The 19,722-nt window shown below is 31.6% G+C and overlaps 1 protein-coding gene across 1 annotated transcript in view; it reads right to left on the bottom strand.

Annotated features, from left to right (window-relative positions):
* Dh31-R (Diuretic hormone 31 Receptor) overlaps positions 1–19,722 on the bottom strand; it is a 340,188-nt gene that overhangs the window by 23,742 nt on the left and 296,724 nt on the right. The window contains exon 9 of the mRNA XM_085944554.1: positions 15,704–15,745. Within this exon, the coding sequence (XP_085800680.1) occupies positions 15,704–15,745 (42 nt within the window). The remainder of the gene's footprint in view (positions 1–15,703; positions 15,746–19,722) is intronic.

Raw genomic sequence — 19,722 nt, 5'->3', positions numbered from 1 at the left:
AATTACTGAAGAACTAGTGCTTTCTAGCATTTCTGTATTATCAAAATGTGGAATTTATTAATTTTAAATATTCTATACATGAAATAATCTAAACTTTCACCCTTGTGACTGTGTATTTGCGAAAACAAAAAGCTGTTTTTCTCCTATTCATCTATTATGGATTTGGCTGATTTTGAAATCTAGCGACACAAATATACACATTAGGGCTGCGCGCACACGGCAAAGCGACTGCGCGCAGACGGCAAAGCGAAGTTTCGGATTCATCCGCCAAACGTCGTTTGCGGGTCGAATGCGTTTTGTTTGCGTTTCGTTTACGGCGATATATCGACGATGCTGTCCAAACATCTGGACAGAGAAAACACAGTTATCAAGGAGATTCATAAACGCCTTTTTTTGAAACTGCACCCTGCTGCGAGAGTATTTATCTCTCATTACAGTGGTGTACAAGGGTAAATAAATCAATATAAAATCAGTACATAATATTGCATTATACCTACATTTATTTTCCCACTATTGCTTCTTTTGGAGCTGGACTGTTTTATATCGAAAGCGTTTTGAAAATTACCTATTATTGTGCCTCTTATGTATCATCATAAACTTTGTCTGATCAATACTATCGACCGAGGGTACTTGATGGAGTTTGAATTTAAATTCTAATTGATTTAAGTTTTGTATTATTATTATTTATTAATACAATCAAATAAAAGATTATAAGTTAATACACGAAGAAAGGGTAAAAACCTTATTACCTAGATACCCACTAAGTAAAGGATGAAGTATAAAAACATAATATTGTGAATAATTTGAATACTTGCATTGTTTCTAAAAACTTGTTGTAAATACTATTAATACATTCGGTAGGTAAGCAGTTTTACAAAATAAAATAAAAAGTTTTGACACAGCACAGCTATGAGAAGAAGTATTTCATCAGAAGAAAGGCTCGCCATAACTAGAAGGTAAACTAAACTAAACTAAAAAATATACATATACCTATACAAGTACATAGGCACATACCTATCAATAGTTAGTAGTAGGTAGGTATTCATTATTCTCACTACAATATATTATTATTGGTACCCGTTTAAATTTTAGTTTATATATATATAGATCATCTAGATGAACAGATTTTAAGGGAGATATTTCAAATGTTTATTTATAATATGTTTTAAATATTTATTTGATAAAAGATACAATAGATATAATAATATAATACATTGTTCTAACAAATTATATACAAAACATCTATAAAATATTTTAATTACATTATATCTGTTTTTTTCCCCATTGCATAAACGCCACTGTGAAATTCTTGATGACACTAATTATTAAGAAAGAAGGATTTTTTCAAATTTTTCGGACTAAAGTAATAAATTATGTCATACAATATGTGCCTTATATAGCTATATGCAAATGCAGACATAGTCCAAATAAGCATTAAGCATTCAAGTGAATCTTTCTGGTTGCAAACAATTCATCATGATTGGGTTTTATTTTTACACTGCCCAGACACGTGGTATGACCGGTTACCATCTAAGTCATACGGTAACCGGACAAAACAGGACATGACAAAACAGAACATGACAAAATAGAACATGACAAAACAGAACATGACAAAACAAAACAATAACAATACAAAACATGATAAAACAGAACAGCCAGGTTTTTTCCGGGTGTTTTGTTTTGTCACATATTATAAATGAACATTTGAAATATCTCCCTCAAAATCTGTTCATCTAGATGATCTATATATATATACACTAAAATTTAAACGGGTACCAATAATAATATATTGTAGTGAGAATAATGAATACCTACCTACTACTAACTATTGATAGGTATGTGCCTATGTACTTGTATAGGTATATGTATATTTTTTAGTTTAGTTTAGTTTACCTTCTAGTTATGGCGAGCCTTTCTTCTGATGAAATACTTCTTCTCATAGCTGTGCTGTGTCAAAACTTTTTATTTTATTTTGTAAAACTGCTTACCTACCGAATGTATTAATAGTATTTACAACAAGTTTTTAGAAACAATGCAAGTATTCAAATTATTCACAATATTATGTTTTTATACTTCATCCTTTACTTAGTGGGTATCTAGGTAATAAGGTTTTTACCCTTTCTTCGTGTATTAACTTATAATCTTTTATTTGATTGTATTAATAAATAATAATAGTACAAAACTTAAATCAATAAGAATTTAAATTCAAACTCCATCAAGTACCCTCGGTCGATAGTATTGATCAGACAAAGTTTATGATGATACATAATAGGCACAACAATAGGTAATTTTCAAAACGCTTTCGATATAAAACAGTCCAGCTCCAAAAGAAGCAATAGTGGGAAAATAAATGTAGGTATAATGCAATATTATGTACTGATTTTATATTGATTTATTTACCCTTGTACACCACTGTAATGAGAGATAAATACTCTCGCAGCAGGGTGCAGTTTCAAAAAAAGGCGTTTATGAATTTCCTTGAAAACTGTGTTTTCTCTGTCCAGATGTTTGGACAGCATCGTCGATATATCGCCGTAAACGAAACGCAAACAAAACGCATTCGACCCGCAAACGACGTTTGGCGGATGAATCCGAAACTTCGCTTTGCCGTGTGCGCGCAGCCTAATTTTACCGCGTACACCATTTGGAAAACTCTACTTGTAGAGCGTCACATTGCCTTTATCCTTTGCGATAGGTAGGGGGGCCGCCTAGGATCCTAGCCCGGGGGCCCACTTCAGGATGTGAGGGCCATGGTGTGCGGCCTCATGTAGAATATCAGTTTAGTTTTCGTAACATTGACCAAAGTTTACCTATATCTTTAATACACTGACGATAATCTAAAGATATTGATGATCCAACTGGGTATTTTTTTATCACTTTCGGAAGCGTCTTTTATCGTGGAACTTTTATGAGGTTGTCGTGAAATACTCGACGCGGACTCGACGAACTTCCCGTGACATTTCGAAGTCATTTCGCTGGGATTGGTCCATAAAAACGGAATCGGCATTCAAGACGTATCGACGCAGGTGCTCCGAATGACGAAGCAAACAATTGGTAACATTTGCGACCCGTTTTATGTTTTGACGAATAATGAAAAAAAGTCATTGATTCACTCACTGGGATATCCAACAAACTCTGTTACCGAGAACTTCTGTCAATTTCTTTTGCTCAGGGTACACGAATCTTTTTACGTACACGTATTGAAAATTTTCGTTATACGAGTATTATGGGCGATCCAACAAAAATAATGCACACTTTTTCAGTCATACGTAGGGTATCCAATCCCGAGCCAAAATTCTGATCCCGGGATTTTGGGATTACAATTTGACAATCCCGGGATTGGCATTTTTTCCATAATTAATATAAAATTTTTATATTTACAAATAACATTGATAAAATCGGCCAAAAATAAATTTAGTATAATTTATATCATTTAAGACCTTTATTGTTAATATTGTGTATGTTCCAATCTTGGAAATACATAAGTTGTATGTACATGGAGTAAATAATATTGTAATATAAAAAATAATGTGAATTTAATATGAGATTGCTGTTTCTGATGGTAAATACTTAATGAATGGGTCAGCAAGATTTAAAATAGTAAAGCAAATCACGGTGTATGGCCTTTCCACTTCATAAATCTAATTAGTCAGCCAAATATGAAACTGCCGTAAAACGTAAGAGATCATGGTGGAATTACTTTGTTAAAAGTGCGAAGAATTGTTTTTTTCCAATCTTTCTCATTTTTATTATTCTATGTGAAAAAATAAAATGAATCGGCAACTTACACATGGGCATAAATCAAACTTTATTCAAACTCAGTTTATTTCTAATGTAGTTATTTGTAACTAAAAGTATTTTTTCTGTTATATTTTCATTTTTATTTTATTTTCCATAAAAATTTATAAAAAAATCAATCCCGAAAGTTTCGGGATTATGTTTACCAATCCCGGGATTCATAGATATCCAAAATAGCTCGGGATCCCTAGTCATATGTATTTGTTTTCGTAGAATTAATAATACATATTATTATTATTATTATAGATGGTGTTGGTTAGTTTTTTTAATTCATTAAGCCCTGCCCAAAACAAGCCATAATCGATAAAAAATATTCTTCTATCTATAAAATAATTAAAATGATGTATGATTTAATGGCGTAATTTTACACATTTTATAGATAAACGAATATTTTTTACTTGCTTGGTTTGGATTAGGCAGGGCTTAATTGAATTTTACAAACTAGCAAACATTATCTACACATTGTAGTATTTGTTCAATGAAAACAAATACGTTTGACTGACAAAGTTTACTATGCATTATTTATATCGATCATAGCAGCCTACCTCCACTGTTCGCGACTGATGGACAGAGCATAGGAAAACGTCAAACCATACATATTATTCAAAAATTATCAGTGAATGAGTGTACGTAGTGTTAAAATATGAATGAAAAGGCAATCTCATAATATTATAGTCATGAATATTTTATTATTGCCATTTTATGACCGTGTGATCGGCATTTAACACTTTTATTCGATTGATATTAGGTACTAGAATGGAGCATTCATTAATATGCAAAACATTAAAATAAAAATGGTATAAATTCAGCTGTTAGATCAATATTTTATATGTTCGTTTCCAGTTTCTGTTCCAGTGGGAAAATTTAATAAGGTTTGCATCCGGTTCAATGCATGTGTGCTACTACCTGTGCTCCTATGGCCGGTTTCAGACGGGACACCGGTGTCGCGCTCGTATATAATAAGGAGGACTTTGAATTCGAATAAAAGGGTCTTTGTATTATGTTTATGAACGCCCCGAGCTAATGAGTCAAAGCGTGTATGGTACACTTTTCCGTCGACCGCTACATACTCACACACATGTTTTTATGACCGCAGCCAGTTTTATGTTCTAATTTATATCGCGAAATTATGCATTGACTCATTAACTCTGGGCCTTCATAAATATAATACAAAGGCCCCTTTATTCGAATACAAAGGCCTCTTTATTATATACGAGCGCAACACCGGTGTCCCGTCTGAAACGGGGGTATATGGCTGGACTTTTACTTTATACTATACTGATCTTGGCATTACGTTTGAGAGTAAACTAACATTTATTAGCCATATACCATTTGTAACAAAGCGCTTAAAATGTTGGGCTTCGTCATGCGTACTTCCCGGGTCTTTTCAGATGTTACGGTATTGAAACTTTTATTTAATTCTTTAGTTCGAAGCAGACTTGAGAGTGGGTCTATTGTTTGGGCACCGCATCAGTTGAAGTATAGCCTTATGGTGGAGAGGGTACAGAAGAAATTCTTGAGACTCCTTTTCTTGAGGTTGTATGGATACTATCCGTGGCTTTATCCAACTGACTTTCTCTTAGGCATGCTTACATACTGCAGTCTGCAACTTAGAAGAAATCTTTATTTAGCTACGTATTTTTTTCGACTTATACGAGGTATAAATGAGAACTCTGCCATTCTGGACAGCGTTGACCTGTGTGTCCCTGATAACTATCTTATAAATAGAGACCATCAGTTGTTTATTCTCCCAAGGTGCAGAACCAACCTGCCACCGGTAATGCCAATTGGGAGAGCGATAACTATGTTCAACGAAATTGCTTCGGGTGTTGATATATTCCACCTACGTGAGAGTAAGTTTAGGTGGATGTTGTTTTATAAATTCTTAAAATATGGTCTGCTTAGCTCATCCGGTGTACTTCCTTGTACCTATCTAATTTATCTACTGATATAGCTCTTTTTTTATGTAACACTGTTATATTTTATATACTCGTATCTTTGTTTCTAAATGTCATGTTGTGAACGTCATAAACTTATAATTTGTAATGTCCACAATATGTAAAAAAAAAAAAAAAAAAAATTGAATAAATAGGGCCGAAATGTTGCAATTGTTGAGCTTTATCTGTGGTAAATAATATAGGTACATCTATCGACATTTACCACACATTTAAATCAGAGGATAGTATAGATAGAGGAATACGTAATTAATAATATTTTAATTTCGGTGATATTCAGATATCTTCTGATGTATGAAAGCCTCCTTTAGCTCCCTCTGTTCTTCTCGGTCTCTGGCTATTTGCTACCACGTACATCCGCCGAACTTTATGAGTTCGTATATTCAGCTGGTTTTAGGGCGTCTCTGTGGTCATTTAATGCCCCTTGGTTGTTCACTTATTTTCAAATTCATTTTTTTTTTTTTTTTTACATATAGTGAACATTACAAATTATTCATTTAAGACGTTCATAATATGACATTCAGAAACAAAGAATTATTATTAAGATAGTATTACATTAAAAAGAAATAGATCAGTATTAAGTTAATAAAACAGTAGAAAAGTGTAAATACAAAAAAATATAAATTACATACAAGAAAGTACACCGAATGAGCTAATAAGACCCTTTTTTACGAATTTATATAACAACGTCCACATATACTCATCCTCACGTAGGTGGAATATATCAAAATCCGAAGCGATTTGGTTATCAAGCGAAATATCCAGCCCATCGCCATTTCTCATCACATCGTATAATTTTGTCTGCTTCCTAATTCATTGGTTTATTTTCTGATCTTTCTGCGTTATACCCAATATACCACGTTGCGCTACTAGTAATTTTTGGATTTCTCTTAAATTACGACTACATGTTTCACACTATAAGTGGGCGTTGGTAGCACACATTGGTTGAACACTACGCTTAAGACACACGTCGAGCATTAGCCCTATCCGTGTTTCGGAGGTTGGAGGGATCTATGTTTGTATTGACGACAATTTCAGATCGATGAGACAAATAAAAACATAGATAAACTAAAATTCTAATGGATTCAAGCTCTGTACTATTCTATTTAAGTCGTTTTTTGCGACCCGGGTTTCGCCTTTCGGCATCTTCAGGCGTCGTGTACACTCACCAAAGGTAAACACACACTGACAACGAACACTCTTAACTCTACCTTATATACTAAATCAATACAATAAAGTAGGTAACAACTCCATTACCTATCTATCTAGTCAGAGGTCACAAAAAATACAATAAACAAATTATGAATAGTTGAAGTGTCAGTAAAAAACCTAATTAGTAAAAACCCTATCTTATTAATAACAATACACTCGATAGCATATTATTATAATAAATCGTCAAAACCTAATAATAGATCATTATTCTTTAAATTATTCTTAATGCGAAACCCGGGTCGCAAAAAAATGACTTAAATGGAATAGTACAGAGCTTGAATCCATTAGAATTTAAATTCAAATTCCATCAAGTACCTTCGGTCGATAGTATTAATATGGATAAACTAATTGCGTACTAAGCGTTTATGTATTGAAAATATTTTATTAAAAAAAAGTGTCTTTATTTCGCATACAGAAATAATAAACTAATATTTACAATATCGTTAGCCCAATATAAATTGATATTTTTACTATAGAACTTTATTATAAAACGTAATGATAAAAATATCGAGATAATTTTACTCATAACTGAACTTTCTTAGAAATATCGTCGATTTATTCAGCGTGGGAATATTACGTCAGAAAGAGGAAGCTTTGTATGTGAAAAAAAAGAGAACACTTGAGAGAAACGAGACAAGATTGATCCCTGCTATATTATAATATAATGTCGGCGAGAGATTAAAGGTAAAGCCTTCCGATTTTAACGAAGCACGTCTTCCCCTATTTCATTCTATACAAATATACGTAGGTACATAATAGTGACAGGGACCTTCAGAATATTTTTTTATTTATTTTTATTATAAATATTTTTTAATTTGTATTCATACTGGCAATGTTATTTTAAATAGATTACCTAAATGTTTTAACTGTATGCTCTAACCCTTATTAATTTATTTTGAAACAGTGTGTACAGTATGAGACATATTTTATATTATATTTTATTATATTTAATTTCCATGTGGCAAATTTAATTAGCTATAAGTACGAATTATAAAGAAGGTATGCAAATCCGTATTACGTAAAAGAAAGTGGTTAATTCACAATAATTATTATCTTCTTGTATTATCATTGTGAATATTATTTTAATTTCGTCAATACTTTAAATTAAATTAAGTGCAGTAATCTTTTTTTAATAAGCATGTAAATGTGCCCATGAAGAAAATTATCCTGGAGCAATATTAAATTAAAAAATATTAAAAAATGTTTTTGAAAATTGCAAATCGTCACCTTACTATTAAAACCTCGTAAGTCTGTTTGAGAAGAATGTTGAGGGGAAGAAAAAACGTAATAAAAACAATATTTTTAAACACCTCTCTAATCGATGAATCTGCTAACACTGGTTATGAAATACAAGGTTTTAATTCCATGTTTGAAACCACGAGACTTACGAGTTTTAAAATTTGTCGATATAATATGGACAGCATACTTGTGTCTAGAGAACCGAGGTTTTGATATGTTTTAAAATGTTTTTTGTTTAAAATTTGTCGAATAACCTTAAAGTTTTCCATAATAATATCGGACTTACGAGGTGTCCTAATAAAATACCTTTTATTGTGTTAATTGTATAATATTAATGGTAGAAATACATTTTATTAATAATTTAATTTAATAATATATATTTTTTATTGTACTTATCCCACTTTTATTTAATATTATCTGGATCTATTTCGCCCACCTAAGTGTATATTTATTTATATTTTTATTATATTATGTTAATAATTAAGAATGTTTGGTTTGACAGGATACGTCAATGTATTGGTTGATTGTTTTTGTCACTTTTTGAATTTGTTATGATAAATGCCTGTTGTGTTGAATATTCTTCAGTTTAAAATGTCCCTCTTAGGTGGACGAAACCGGTCAAGATATTAAATAAAAATGCAATAAGTATGATAAAAAATTTCATTTTATTAAAATTAATAACACTAATAAAATACTGTCGTAATTTGACGTATTTCTGCAATTGAAAATTTTCTGTAAATTCATTATTTGATTCTAGATTGATTTAAAATGATGTGTGATTATTTAGTTTTATTAAAGTATCCTGTCAGGTGTTTAAATTTAATAATCATGTACTTACCATATTTTTTAAATCAATATTTTCTCTCAAAATAAATATTCAATTTTCTGTGCTATACGTGTGGGTTGGATCTTTTTTGCAGAAATACGTCCAATTGTGATACGTAACGAGAGAACGTAAAATGAGAAATTTGGGTGGCTGAAACGAAATCATTTTTACAGGGAACTCAGAATCTTTTCTGTGCATTTTTATCATTGTGTCATATAAAGGTATGTAGGTACTTAATATACATACATGCAATCTATTCATAATAAATTTTAAAATATTATTTGAAAGTTTCGATACTTCAAATTTATTGAATTTCTTGCAAAATTATTTTTTTGATTATTACAGTATTTTTAAGGTAGTGCGATATTTTTAAACATAATTTTATTTTAGAATATTCGTACAATTTCATTCGATATTAGGCGGTATCTTTTCTATCGTGTCATATTGCCTGTATGCTTAAACAAACAATGTGAGCAACAATCGTAATAATATGATAGCCATGTATTATTTCAGAATAAAATTACACCAAGAAATATTATATTCGGCGAAAGTAAAATATTATTAAAAAAAAAACACATTTTTTTCTCTTTAGAAAATATTCACTTTTTATAAACGTAGTTTTCAAAATGATATATGAAAACGTTTACAAAAATCATCCATTATTTTTACCATCCATCAATCGTTTGTCTTACTTATTCCTCGGCTTTTTTAAATAAGTATAAGTTACATAGGTACCATCCAGAATGTTTTTTTCATGAATTCCCCGTAACTTCAGTAAATAGTTTTACACACATATCATTACTTATGATATCTGACTACCTACACTTTTAAAGTTTTTTCCAATGATTGTTAGTATAGCACACGTCATGCATCAAATTTAATAATGTGTAATATCTATTACCCTAGACATCAGTTGTAATTTTATCCATAAACTAAAGTTTGTACTTATCAGGGAGTGGCCTAATGATTATTCTTGGCCAAGAAAATGCTAACCAATAGATTAATATATTCAGTTATTATACAAATACTGCCTGAAATCTAGACGACCATCAAGACGCTGAACTCGTCCTCTGGGACTGCTCGCTGATGGGATCCGAACTATCTGCCAAGGTCCATCCACACACAGACCCTATTGATCACGCCGACTTGATATCAACCAAGGACAACTTTGAGGCATTTGAAAAGTTTACTGTGTCGTATGGAGGACGGAATAATTCCGATCCTTCCAAAGATTCATCACTTTCAACTCTTGACTCTTCTGTTTCGGCAGAGTTTCACGATTACACAGTTACAGATTTCATACCACTAAAGATAAATGATGGTAGAGCAGGTCAGGATTCTTTTTTTACAAACCTCTTTCTTTAAGCACCAAGGTGCATGGTTGCTACACCAGTCCCGTGCAACTCCGTTTCGGGACAAGTAAGTGTGTCACTAAAATCTTTTTTATTCTGACACATTTATAGCGTCATAATGGAGATAGAGTAACTCAAATTATGTCTTATTTACGGGATTATACGGCCGTGAAAGTAAGAATAAAGTTTGGATATGTGGCTATCATAGGATTCCTGTAACCCAGATTTAAATTATAATATTATTTATTAAACATTCAATTTTCACGTACAATCAGTCAGTACCCATATATAATATGATTTCGTTATGTTATGAGATAGCGGATCTGCAATTTCATAACAATGCAAATTAATATTATTTCATCATAATTTCAAAATATTATTTCATAATGCGGCTGGTCAATAAATAGCGGGTCAGAATCGATTGGACGCACAGAACAGATAATAAATAGAATACCGATACGCTATATTCAATACGCCGCATCTTGATGCAGGGTTTTGAATGTGTGAGTGTCCTACGAAAATGAAGCACGCATTATGCACGTGCAATAGTGTGTGTAATACATCAACATTAAATGAGCGTTAATGCATAAACCGAGAGCAGTTTTTAGTATTCGACGTAAAACGTATTCTTAACACTGTGTAAGTTTAACCCGGTTTCTTCCTTACTCGAGTCGGTTACCTGCTTCGCCTTACCCGTTGTGTATTTATTTCAGTTCCCATTATTTCTGAGTTCCCTGATTGGACGTCTCACTCGTTTACAAGTTTCCGTCAAAGACACATCGCACCGAACTACTGTTATACGGATTATATTGCAACGATTGTACCTACCACTATAGTTATTTGAGACAGTAAATAAAATCTCGCCTCCTCCATCATCAGGAACAACTACTACCGTATCTCATCTACAATTCCTATCCTTCGCCGAACCAAAGAATACTACAGATACATGAAATTGGCATAAACACTTACTTAGGTTATATTGTTCGACATTCAAACATTAATGCTAATACTGTATGTAGGGATTCTAATCCTGGGATCCCGAATCCCGAGCTATTTTCGATACCTATGAATCCCGGGATTGATAAACATAATCCCGAAACTTTCGGGATTGATTTTTTTTATCAATTTTTATGGAGAATAAAATTAAAACGAAAATAAAACAAAAAATACTTTTAATAACAAATAACTACATAAGAAATAAACTTAGTTTGAATGAAATTTGATTTATACCCATGTGTAAGTTGCCGATTCATTTTATTTTTTCACATAAATTAATAAAAATGAGAAAGATTGCAAAAAAACAATGCTTTGCACTATTAACAAAGTAATTCCACCATGATCTCATACGTTTTACGGCAGTTTCATATTTGGCTGACTAATTAGATTTATGAAGCGGAAAGGCCATAAGTACACCATGGTTTGCTTTACTATTTTAAATCTCGCTAACCCATTCATTAAGTCTTTACTATCAGAAACAGCAATCTCATATTAAATTCACATTATAATTTATATTACAATATTATTTACTCCATTAAACTTATGTATTTCCAAGATTGAACGTATACAATATTAACAATAAATGTCTTAAATATTGTAAATTATACTAGATTTATTTTGACCGATTTCATCAACGTTATTTGTAAATATAAAATTTTTATATTAACAATGGAAAAAATGCAAATCCCGTGACCATTACCGGGATCCCGGGATTGTCTAATTGTAATCCCGAAATCCCGGGATCAGAATTTTGGCTCGGGATTGGATTCCTTAATTGTATGCATTGTGACATTTATGATACAATTATTAATATAAAAATAATTTATTTCCTGCTTAAGAAACAGTCTGTATTTTATAGTAGATCTCACCCCAAATATGGGGTAGAGATAAGCGGGGTTGGTTGGAAAATGATTGATATCTCGTTAATTGGCATCATTGCGTCAAGTTGATGGTGAGATAACCCGGATGAAGGGTTATTTTATACGTCGGGATCGTGAAAAGTATATCGATTATGAATTTCATGAATTATTTTAACATTTAATGAAAGTAGAATATTATAAGAAGTATATGAACTGCTATTTACTATGGTACTCGTAAGTTTTTTGTAAGAAACTATTTATGTAATATGTTAATAATTATAAATCGAACTAATATTAAATTATCAACGTATTTGATAATATGCTAATATTTATTTATTTATTTAGAAAAAGAGTATTACGGCATTACAGCGATTGGCCAATGCGCCATAATACATAATAAATACAAAATTATAAAAATATCTTTGTTACAAATAACAACTAATATAACAAGAAAGTAGAAAAGACAGCATGTGTATATGTAAATATTAAAGAAACACGATAATATATTATACAATTATAAATTTAATGTATTTAACACTTCCACAAACATTATATAGTTAATAAAAAATAAATCAACCTTTATGGTGCCATCAAATAAGTTAATTGCACGATACACAGCATCATGAAACATAACATCTGTCCTGCGACGAGGTATCTTGAAGACCGTAGAGCTACGAGTGATATTGGTGGGAACATGAAAATTAATATTTGCCAGTATATACGGATTGTAAATGAACCCACGAAGAAGTAAAAAGAAATGCTTTAAAATAACAATCACTCTTCGGGTAGACAGGGATTGCATTGATAGCATACCCAGAAGAAAACGAGTCGGGAAATTCATTTTATTATCATTATCATAAGGAAAGAACCCGTATGTTCTTAAGTAGAGAAATCTAAGAAATCTATTGTGGACTCAATCCAACTTAATTGTGTAGATGGACCTATTAGGACTCGAAATAATGCTGGAATATTCAAGAATATTCAACACAAATGATACGTATAATGTACGCAGGACTCGGACGTTCTCGAATGATTTTGAAACCCTCATAACAAAACCAAGCATTTTGCTAGATCTAGTACTGATGTTAAGAATATGATGGCCCTCGTAGTCCAATGAGTAAGGCTTTGGTATATCACTCGGGTTCAATTCTTGGAGAGGTCATAATATATTTATTTGATTTTGTCAAAGTCCATGAGTACGATGCATAACCATAATAAAAAGCATAACTTACTATGATAGGCATCTATCTATCTTTAAGGGGCCAATATCGGGAACTCTGCCATAACAATATCGGTCTGCAATTCTGGGCAGTGTTGACCTGTATGCCCCTGATAACTATATTAGAAATAGGGAGCATCATTTGGTTATTCTCCCAAGGTGCAGAACCAACCTGCCACTGGTAATGTCAATTGAGTGGGCGATAACTATGTTCAACCAAATTGCTTTGGGTGTTGATATATTCCACTTGCGTGAGGGTGAGTTAAGATGGACGCTATTTTATAAATTCTTAAAATAGGGTCTCCTTAGCTAACTCGGTGTACTTCTTTGAACTGCTATATATGTATAAATATTGTATTTTCACATATGTTTATATTATGTTCTCTTTCTATATTTTCATTTTTATCCCTTTTATTAATTTTCTTTTTCTTTCTTTTTTATAATACTATTTCATGCATGTTGTGAACGTCTTAAACTTATAATTTGTTTGTCCACAATATGTAAAATAAATAAATTGAATTGAATTATAACTTAGAATACATCGCCAACTTTCAAGTTTCAACCAAGAATTCATTGACAATAATTAACACTTTAAGTGTGATCTGAGAATAGTTCTAAAAAACAAAATTGCATTTTATATTTAACTGATGACGTTAATATTGTAACGTACTGTCATCTCCCTCCATTTGCGAAAGTGAAAAGATGCTGTCACTTTTATTTTTTTATGATTTTTCGTCTGGATTCGGGACTTGGAGGTGAACAAATAACACACCGGAATCGTGGTCAGAAACGACGAGTTTTAATTACGTTAATACCTACTAATGGTTACATTTCTATAATTTCATATATGCGTAGCGCGAGTTAGTAATGTTTACTGTTTGCCTGTCTGTAGCGTTCTGTCGTGCCAAAAAAAACGGCCGCTTACGAAGCGGTACCAATGCGGCGTTGCCAATATTAAATTTTGGCGCCAAACATGTACAACATTGCCAGTTTTTTAGTATTTATTTTCGTAATCAACCCTAACTATAAGTCGGGCTGGGTACTGATACGGGATTCTTCAGATTCACAGAGACATCCCCAAATGGGGACCATTTGGAAGTGTAAAACAGTACCTAGATAATTTAAAAAAATATATAACAAAATGGAAATATTGTCATATCCCGTCTTTTTTTTGTTGTCGTCTTTTATCGAAGGTTGTCATCCGATTCGCAGTATTCTATCACAGTCGAACCATATTCCCAACACCTTGGATATTAAGCCTCTTAGTAAACTTGTTTTTTAAATTTATGTTAAGTTTTACATTTTAATGAAAAATATTTGTATTCTAAAAAAGGTTATAATCAGTAATGATTTTAGGGAGTATGGGTCGAAATCCCGAAAGCCGATATCCAGTGCACTCGATCACAATGTCAAATTGGGGAGACCATTTTTATAATACTAGGTACTAAAAATAAACACTTCACAGATTTCTTAAATATATTAAATTGGTACTCGCTGTAAAAATGTACAAATTAATCATTGTAAAGTAACGAAATATTATTTTTTTATTTCTTATTAGTTAATGATTCTCTATTGTTATTCATATAAGGTAGGGTTCTTGCCAAAAATTGGTAAGTTTTGAAATCATGTTATGTAGTAATTGCAATTGTAAGTTTAGTGTGCCCTCTAAAATCAGGCATAATGCTCATTTCTTTGTGATTTATGTGCATAGGATTACCTTGTATTTTTTTTCTAGCATAGAACTTTATAATATATGAGACACATAGTCCGTTATAACTCCAAATACTTAAATTACCGACTTACATAGTTATAATATAAATATATTGTTAACAAATAAATTACAATCTTGATTCTGGCATACCTATTTATATAAGGCTCATTTATTACATATTTTAAATCTTACTTTCATGTTATTTAACTTTACTCAGTGATGGGGCGAAGAATCGGATATTTTTGGGATATCGACCATTCGGGATTTTGGCCTTCGGGATTTCGTCTGGCATAAGGTAGGTACATAATATGTTAAAAATTGCATTATTTAAATTTTGTTTTTTTATCACCCATTTCCAACTTAATAAACTGTTATATTTCTCCCAAAATAAAAACCAAATAAAAAAAAGATATTAGCAATAGATTTACATAAATAAAACTTAACATTAAAAAAGCACTTTACTTAGGAATGTCCAGCGGGACAGGTGTAATGTAAAAGCATTTTTAAAAAAAGTAAATTGTAATTGACATCTTACCTCTCCATTACAGAAGCAGTATAGAGTTGCTACGCATAGGCCCTGTTGACAAAAAGAGAACATAATATCAGTTACATACATAAGAACTTATACATAATTTGATAATTGACAATTTTGAAAATCGCCTGAGTATATATAGCTGTAATATGTTGAAAGTATTACGTATAACTACATTAGCAGGAAATTATTACAATAGATCCACCCATGACCACCACATCCTGAAGCGGGCCCTCGAGCCTGGATCTATGGCAGCCCCCCTACCTATCGCTAAGGTTAATCACAGTAGTGTTCCTCAAGTAGTTTCCGTGGAACTTTGTATAATTTTGATTTGTTATGGTCCACAAGTTTTTATTTTCTTAAATCAATAATAAATCATCATAAAAATATACAATGTTAATACTATCGACTGAAGGTACTTGATGGAATTAGAATTTAAATTCTAATGGATTTAAGTTTTGTAGCATTCCATTTAACTTAAACGTTCCACTTAAATGGAATAGTACAAAACTTAAATCCATTTGAATTTTAATAAACAATAGTCACGTAAATTACCATCTTTTAATTATAATTATTTAAACTAAACAATGTTTGTGATTCATAATGAGTCAATGGTTAATTATTTTCTTTCTTTAAATTATTCTAACACACGCATATAATATTATCATCATGGACAATAGTTTATTTGGTATGAGACAGTTCGGTTATGAGGAATACAGCGGAAAACACATTTTGAAAATACCCGATATACTGGATTATTTGTTAGTTTGGGTTAGTTTAGGTTAGGTTAGGTTGGCTTAGGTTAGGTTTGGTTAAGTTAACCTAACAAATAATTCAGTATATCTGCTATTTTCAAAATGCGTTTTCCGCTGTATTCATCATAACTGAACTGAACCGTTTATTTTATGCAAACAATTAATTTTAATTATATTATATTGGGATTTTTAATTGATTTATAAAATAAAAAAAATAATTGAAACCATTTGCGATATAATATATTATTTGCGACAATGTTCATATTTATTCTGCCCTTCTAATGAAGAAGGCAGTAACTGGCTCTCAAACACTTTCAAGATGAATGACATAATGTGTTTTTTCTCAAACTTTAGTACTGTGAATTAATAAAAAACGGTGGTAATTTTTATAAGCAGGATGTTAAAATACAAACAAAGTAATAATAAACAAGCAGTAACTGCAATGAATAAGTAAATAATACTTTTTGCTAAAAAAATGTATTATTTTAGAAGATGTCTATTTTTTCACTAAGGACTTTAACGGTATATTAGTGATAATACTGATTTTAAAGTGAACTGAATATATAGCTTTCAAAATTACCTAACGGATGGCATTCACAAACTTTGCAAGTTACAGCCTTCTTCCTTAGAAGGGCAGTATTCTACAAAGTACCTACATAATAATATTATCATTTCCAAGTCAATATTAAAATTATACAATTTATTCCTTATTTTCGACCCATTGAAAGCATTTCCTCCGTTAAATAAAAAAAATATATCCCTACACTCTCCGTCAAAATTACTTTCAGAATTAATTGCATTCCATGAGAAAACTCTCACAACGTAATCCTAATCCAAAGTGAGTGAGTAACGATTTCAATTCAATTTTATTTGAGCAACTATTGTCTGGCTGTCTTACGTCTACGCGAACAATACTGTATAAATCAACGTTTTCCAAACTGAGAGGCGCGAGATAACAACTTAAATATTATATTATGTTTATTTTAAATACAAAACCCAGGAGATGCAGGTTCGATTCCTGCCGGGTGTCTTACTTTTTTCAAAAAGATTTTTTCTATTGGTTATAATCAATGACATTAATATGGACAAAGCATCTGGACCAGATGCAACATCTTTTTTGTCGGGTCTGCCGAATGGCATAATCTGTTCGAACGCCATTGCAATAAAGGTGATATTGCTATAAATTCCCGATGCTTTTTATCGGGTATGCCGAATAGCATAATTCATATTTGAATATCAATATCGTTCGCTCAAATGAACATTGACACTAGAAACACTGTTCTAACGCCATTACAATAAAGGTGATATTGCTATAAATTCCCGATGCGTGATTTCGCATAATGGAATTTGTCACGTGACGTCTACCTATAAATGTGCGAATGTCGTTATGTGCGAATTTACTTGCTAACTACTGTACTGAGTGCGTTGTCCATTAATAATGTCATTGGTTATAATATATTTTCTCGGAAGTTTTTTTCAAAATAATGTATGTTCAATAATTAGAATGGTACGTTCTTAAAAATCTTAAGCACTATTCGTTGAATAAAAGAAATAGTTAATTAAAAATTATTAGCAAGTATAAGTAAGTTACATCATAAAATATTGGAGAAATCCGTGACGTCGGTTAGTAATTGAAGTAGTGGGTACCTACTTTGATTTAATAAACAAAAACTGACTGCCAATAGTAGTTTGATTTGGAAGCTACGCTGATGAGTAGGTATTATTGAAAGGCCAATAGTTAAAGTATGTCACCTCGTAGCATAGTGGATAATGCGCGGATTGGGGCGTAAACCCAGGAGATGCAGGTTCGATTCCTGCCGGGATAATATATATGTATTATAAATATATAAATATAAAAGTGTTTTTCAAAATTATGTGTGTTTAAAACAATTACGTTTATGTTGGACAATTTTTTTTTACCAAAAATGAGATTTCGATGGCATTTTGTTATAAAGCATGTTTTCTATGCTCACACAAAACTTCAAACTCCTAAACCTATAAATAAATGCGTTATTGTTATTCACACAAAACAGCCAACCGTAGGTGCCAAACACAGGACAGATAATTGAGTTCCCTGGTGCCAAATGTTTAATATCGTAAATAGGACAACTCCGTTCTTTATATAAATTGTCTTGATATATAAAAAATAGTGTATTAATTCATAATGCAGCTTATTTGTAAAAAAAAATCCATGTTTATTTTTGGAATAGTTAAATTCTGCTCGATAGTTAAATTATTAAGTTTTTCTCCTTCTTGTGGGTCTATTCTATATAATACTTATCGACCGCTAAAGTGATAAAGTAATAAATAATATTATCAAACTAAGGGTAGGTTTGTATCAAAGTATTAGCACTTATTGTAACAATTATAATAAGTAATTTGTAATTTTTGCAATAAGTGCTATATTTTAACAGCAGCAAGAGAGGTGCTTTTATATGATTCGATATGTGAAAAATATATATTTTATGAGTAATTGATTTAGTATTTTCAAAACGATGTAAGTAGTGTATTCGAGCATTAATATGCTATAATATATGACACATTATGCAGCCAGTTATCACTTAATTCATGAAAAATGTAAGCTTTTAAAATAATAAAGGTTAACTACTGAAACTATACTATGGAATGTTGGGCATAAGCCACAAGATTTACAAAAAACAATCGTAAAGTAGTCAAATATACCATAAAATATAATTCTAAAATCTGTCGAAGTAGCAATCCTGCAAACTCTGGTGCATTAAATTCAACTTAGTATTTGTATCGGTATTCATAAAACACACGTTGCCAAATGGAGCTCCGCAGATTGGTCGAATGCGACTGTTTAGTTTGAAAAAAAACATCTGCTGTTGCAATCTACAAGTTGCATGCTTATCAGGCTCCGAGTCGGTGACGCCAGGATGCATATAAATACCTACGAATTGGTCATTCCTATACCTATACCGGCTCGCCGATCGCCGCATCCAAATATCTATACGTTTCGAGAGGTTACGTGAGACTGTCGCTAGGTACCACCACGTTCTTGGAAGGTTTGATTTATGGCTGTGCGGCAGACGGGCGAGTTTAGATCTGGTGCTGGCTTAATGATTGTGTGAAATATGCATTTTTTTATATTTATTTTATTGAATCAAAATGAAGATTTTATGAACAAATATAATTATAAATACAATGGGTGTGATAGTATTTATTGAAAAATACGACACATTTTCACTGTTCTCGATGAGGGGCGTCAGTTGTAAAAAAGTTTCAGAAACACTTGTATAAGTTTGT

Source organism: Rhyacophila brunnea, unplaced genomic scaffold (genome assembly GCF_057557595.1).
Source record: "Rhyacophila brunnea isolate RB1 unplaced genomic scaffold, BYU_Rbru_1.0 scaffold_17, whole genome shotgun sequence".
NCBI lineage: Eukaryota > Metazoa > Arthropoda > Insecta > Trichoptera > Rhyacophilidae > Rhyacophila > Rhyacophila brunnea.
Note: the sequence above shows the minus strand (reverse complement) of the source record. Positions and strands in the feature narration are given on the sequence as shown.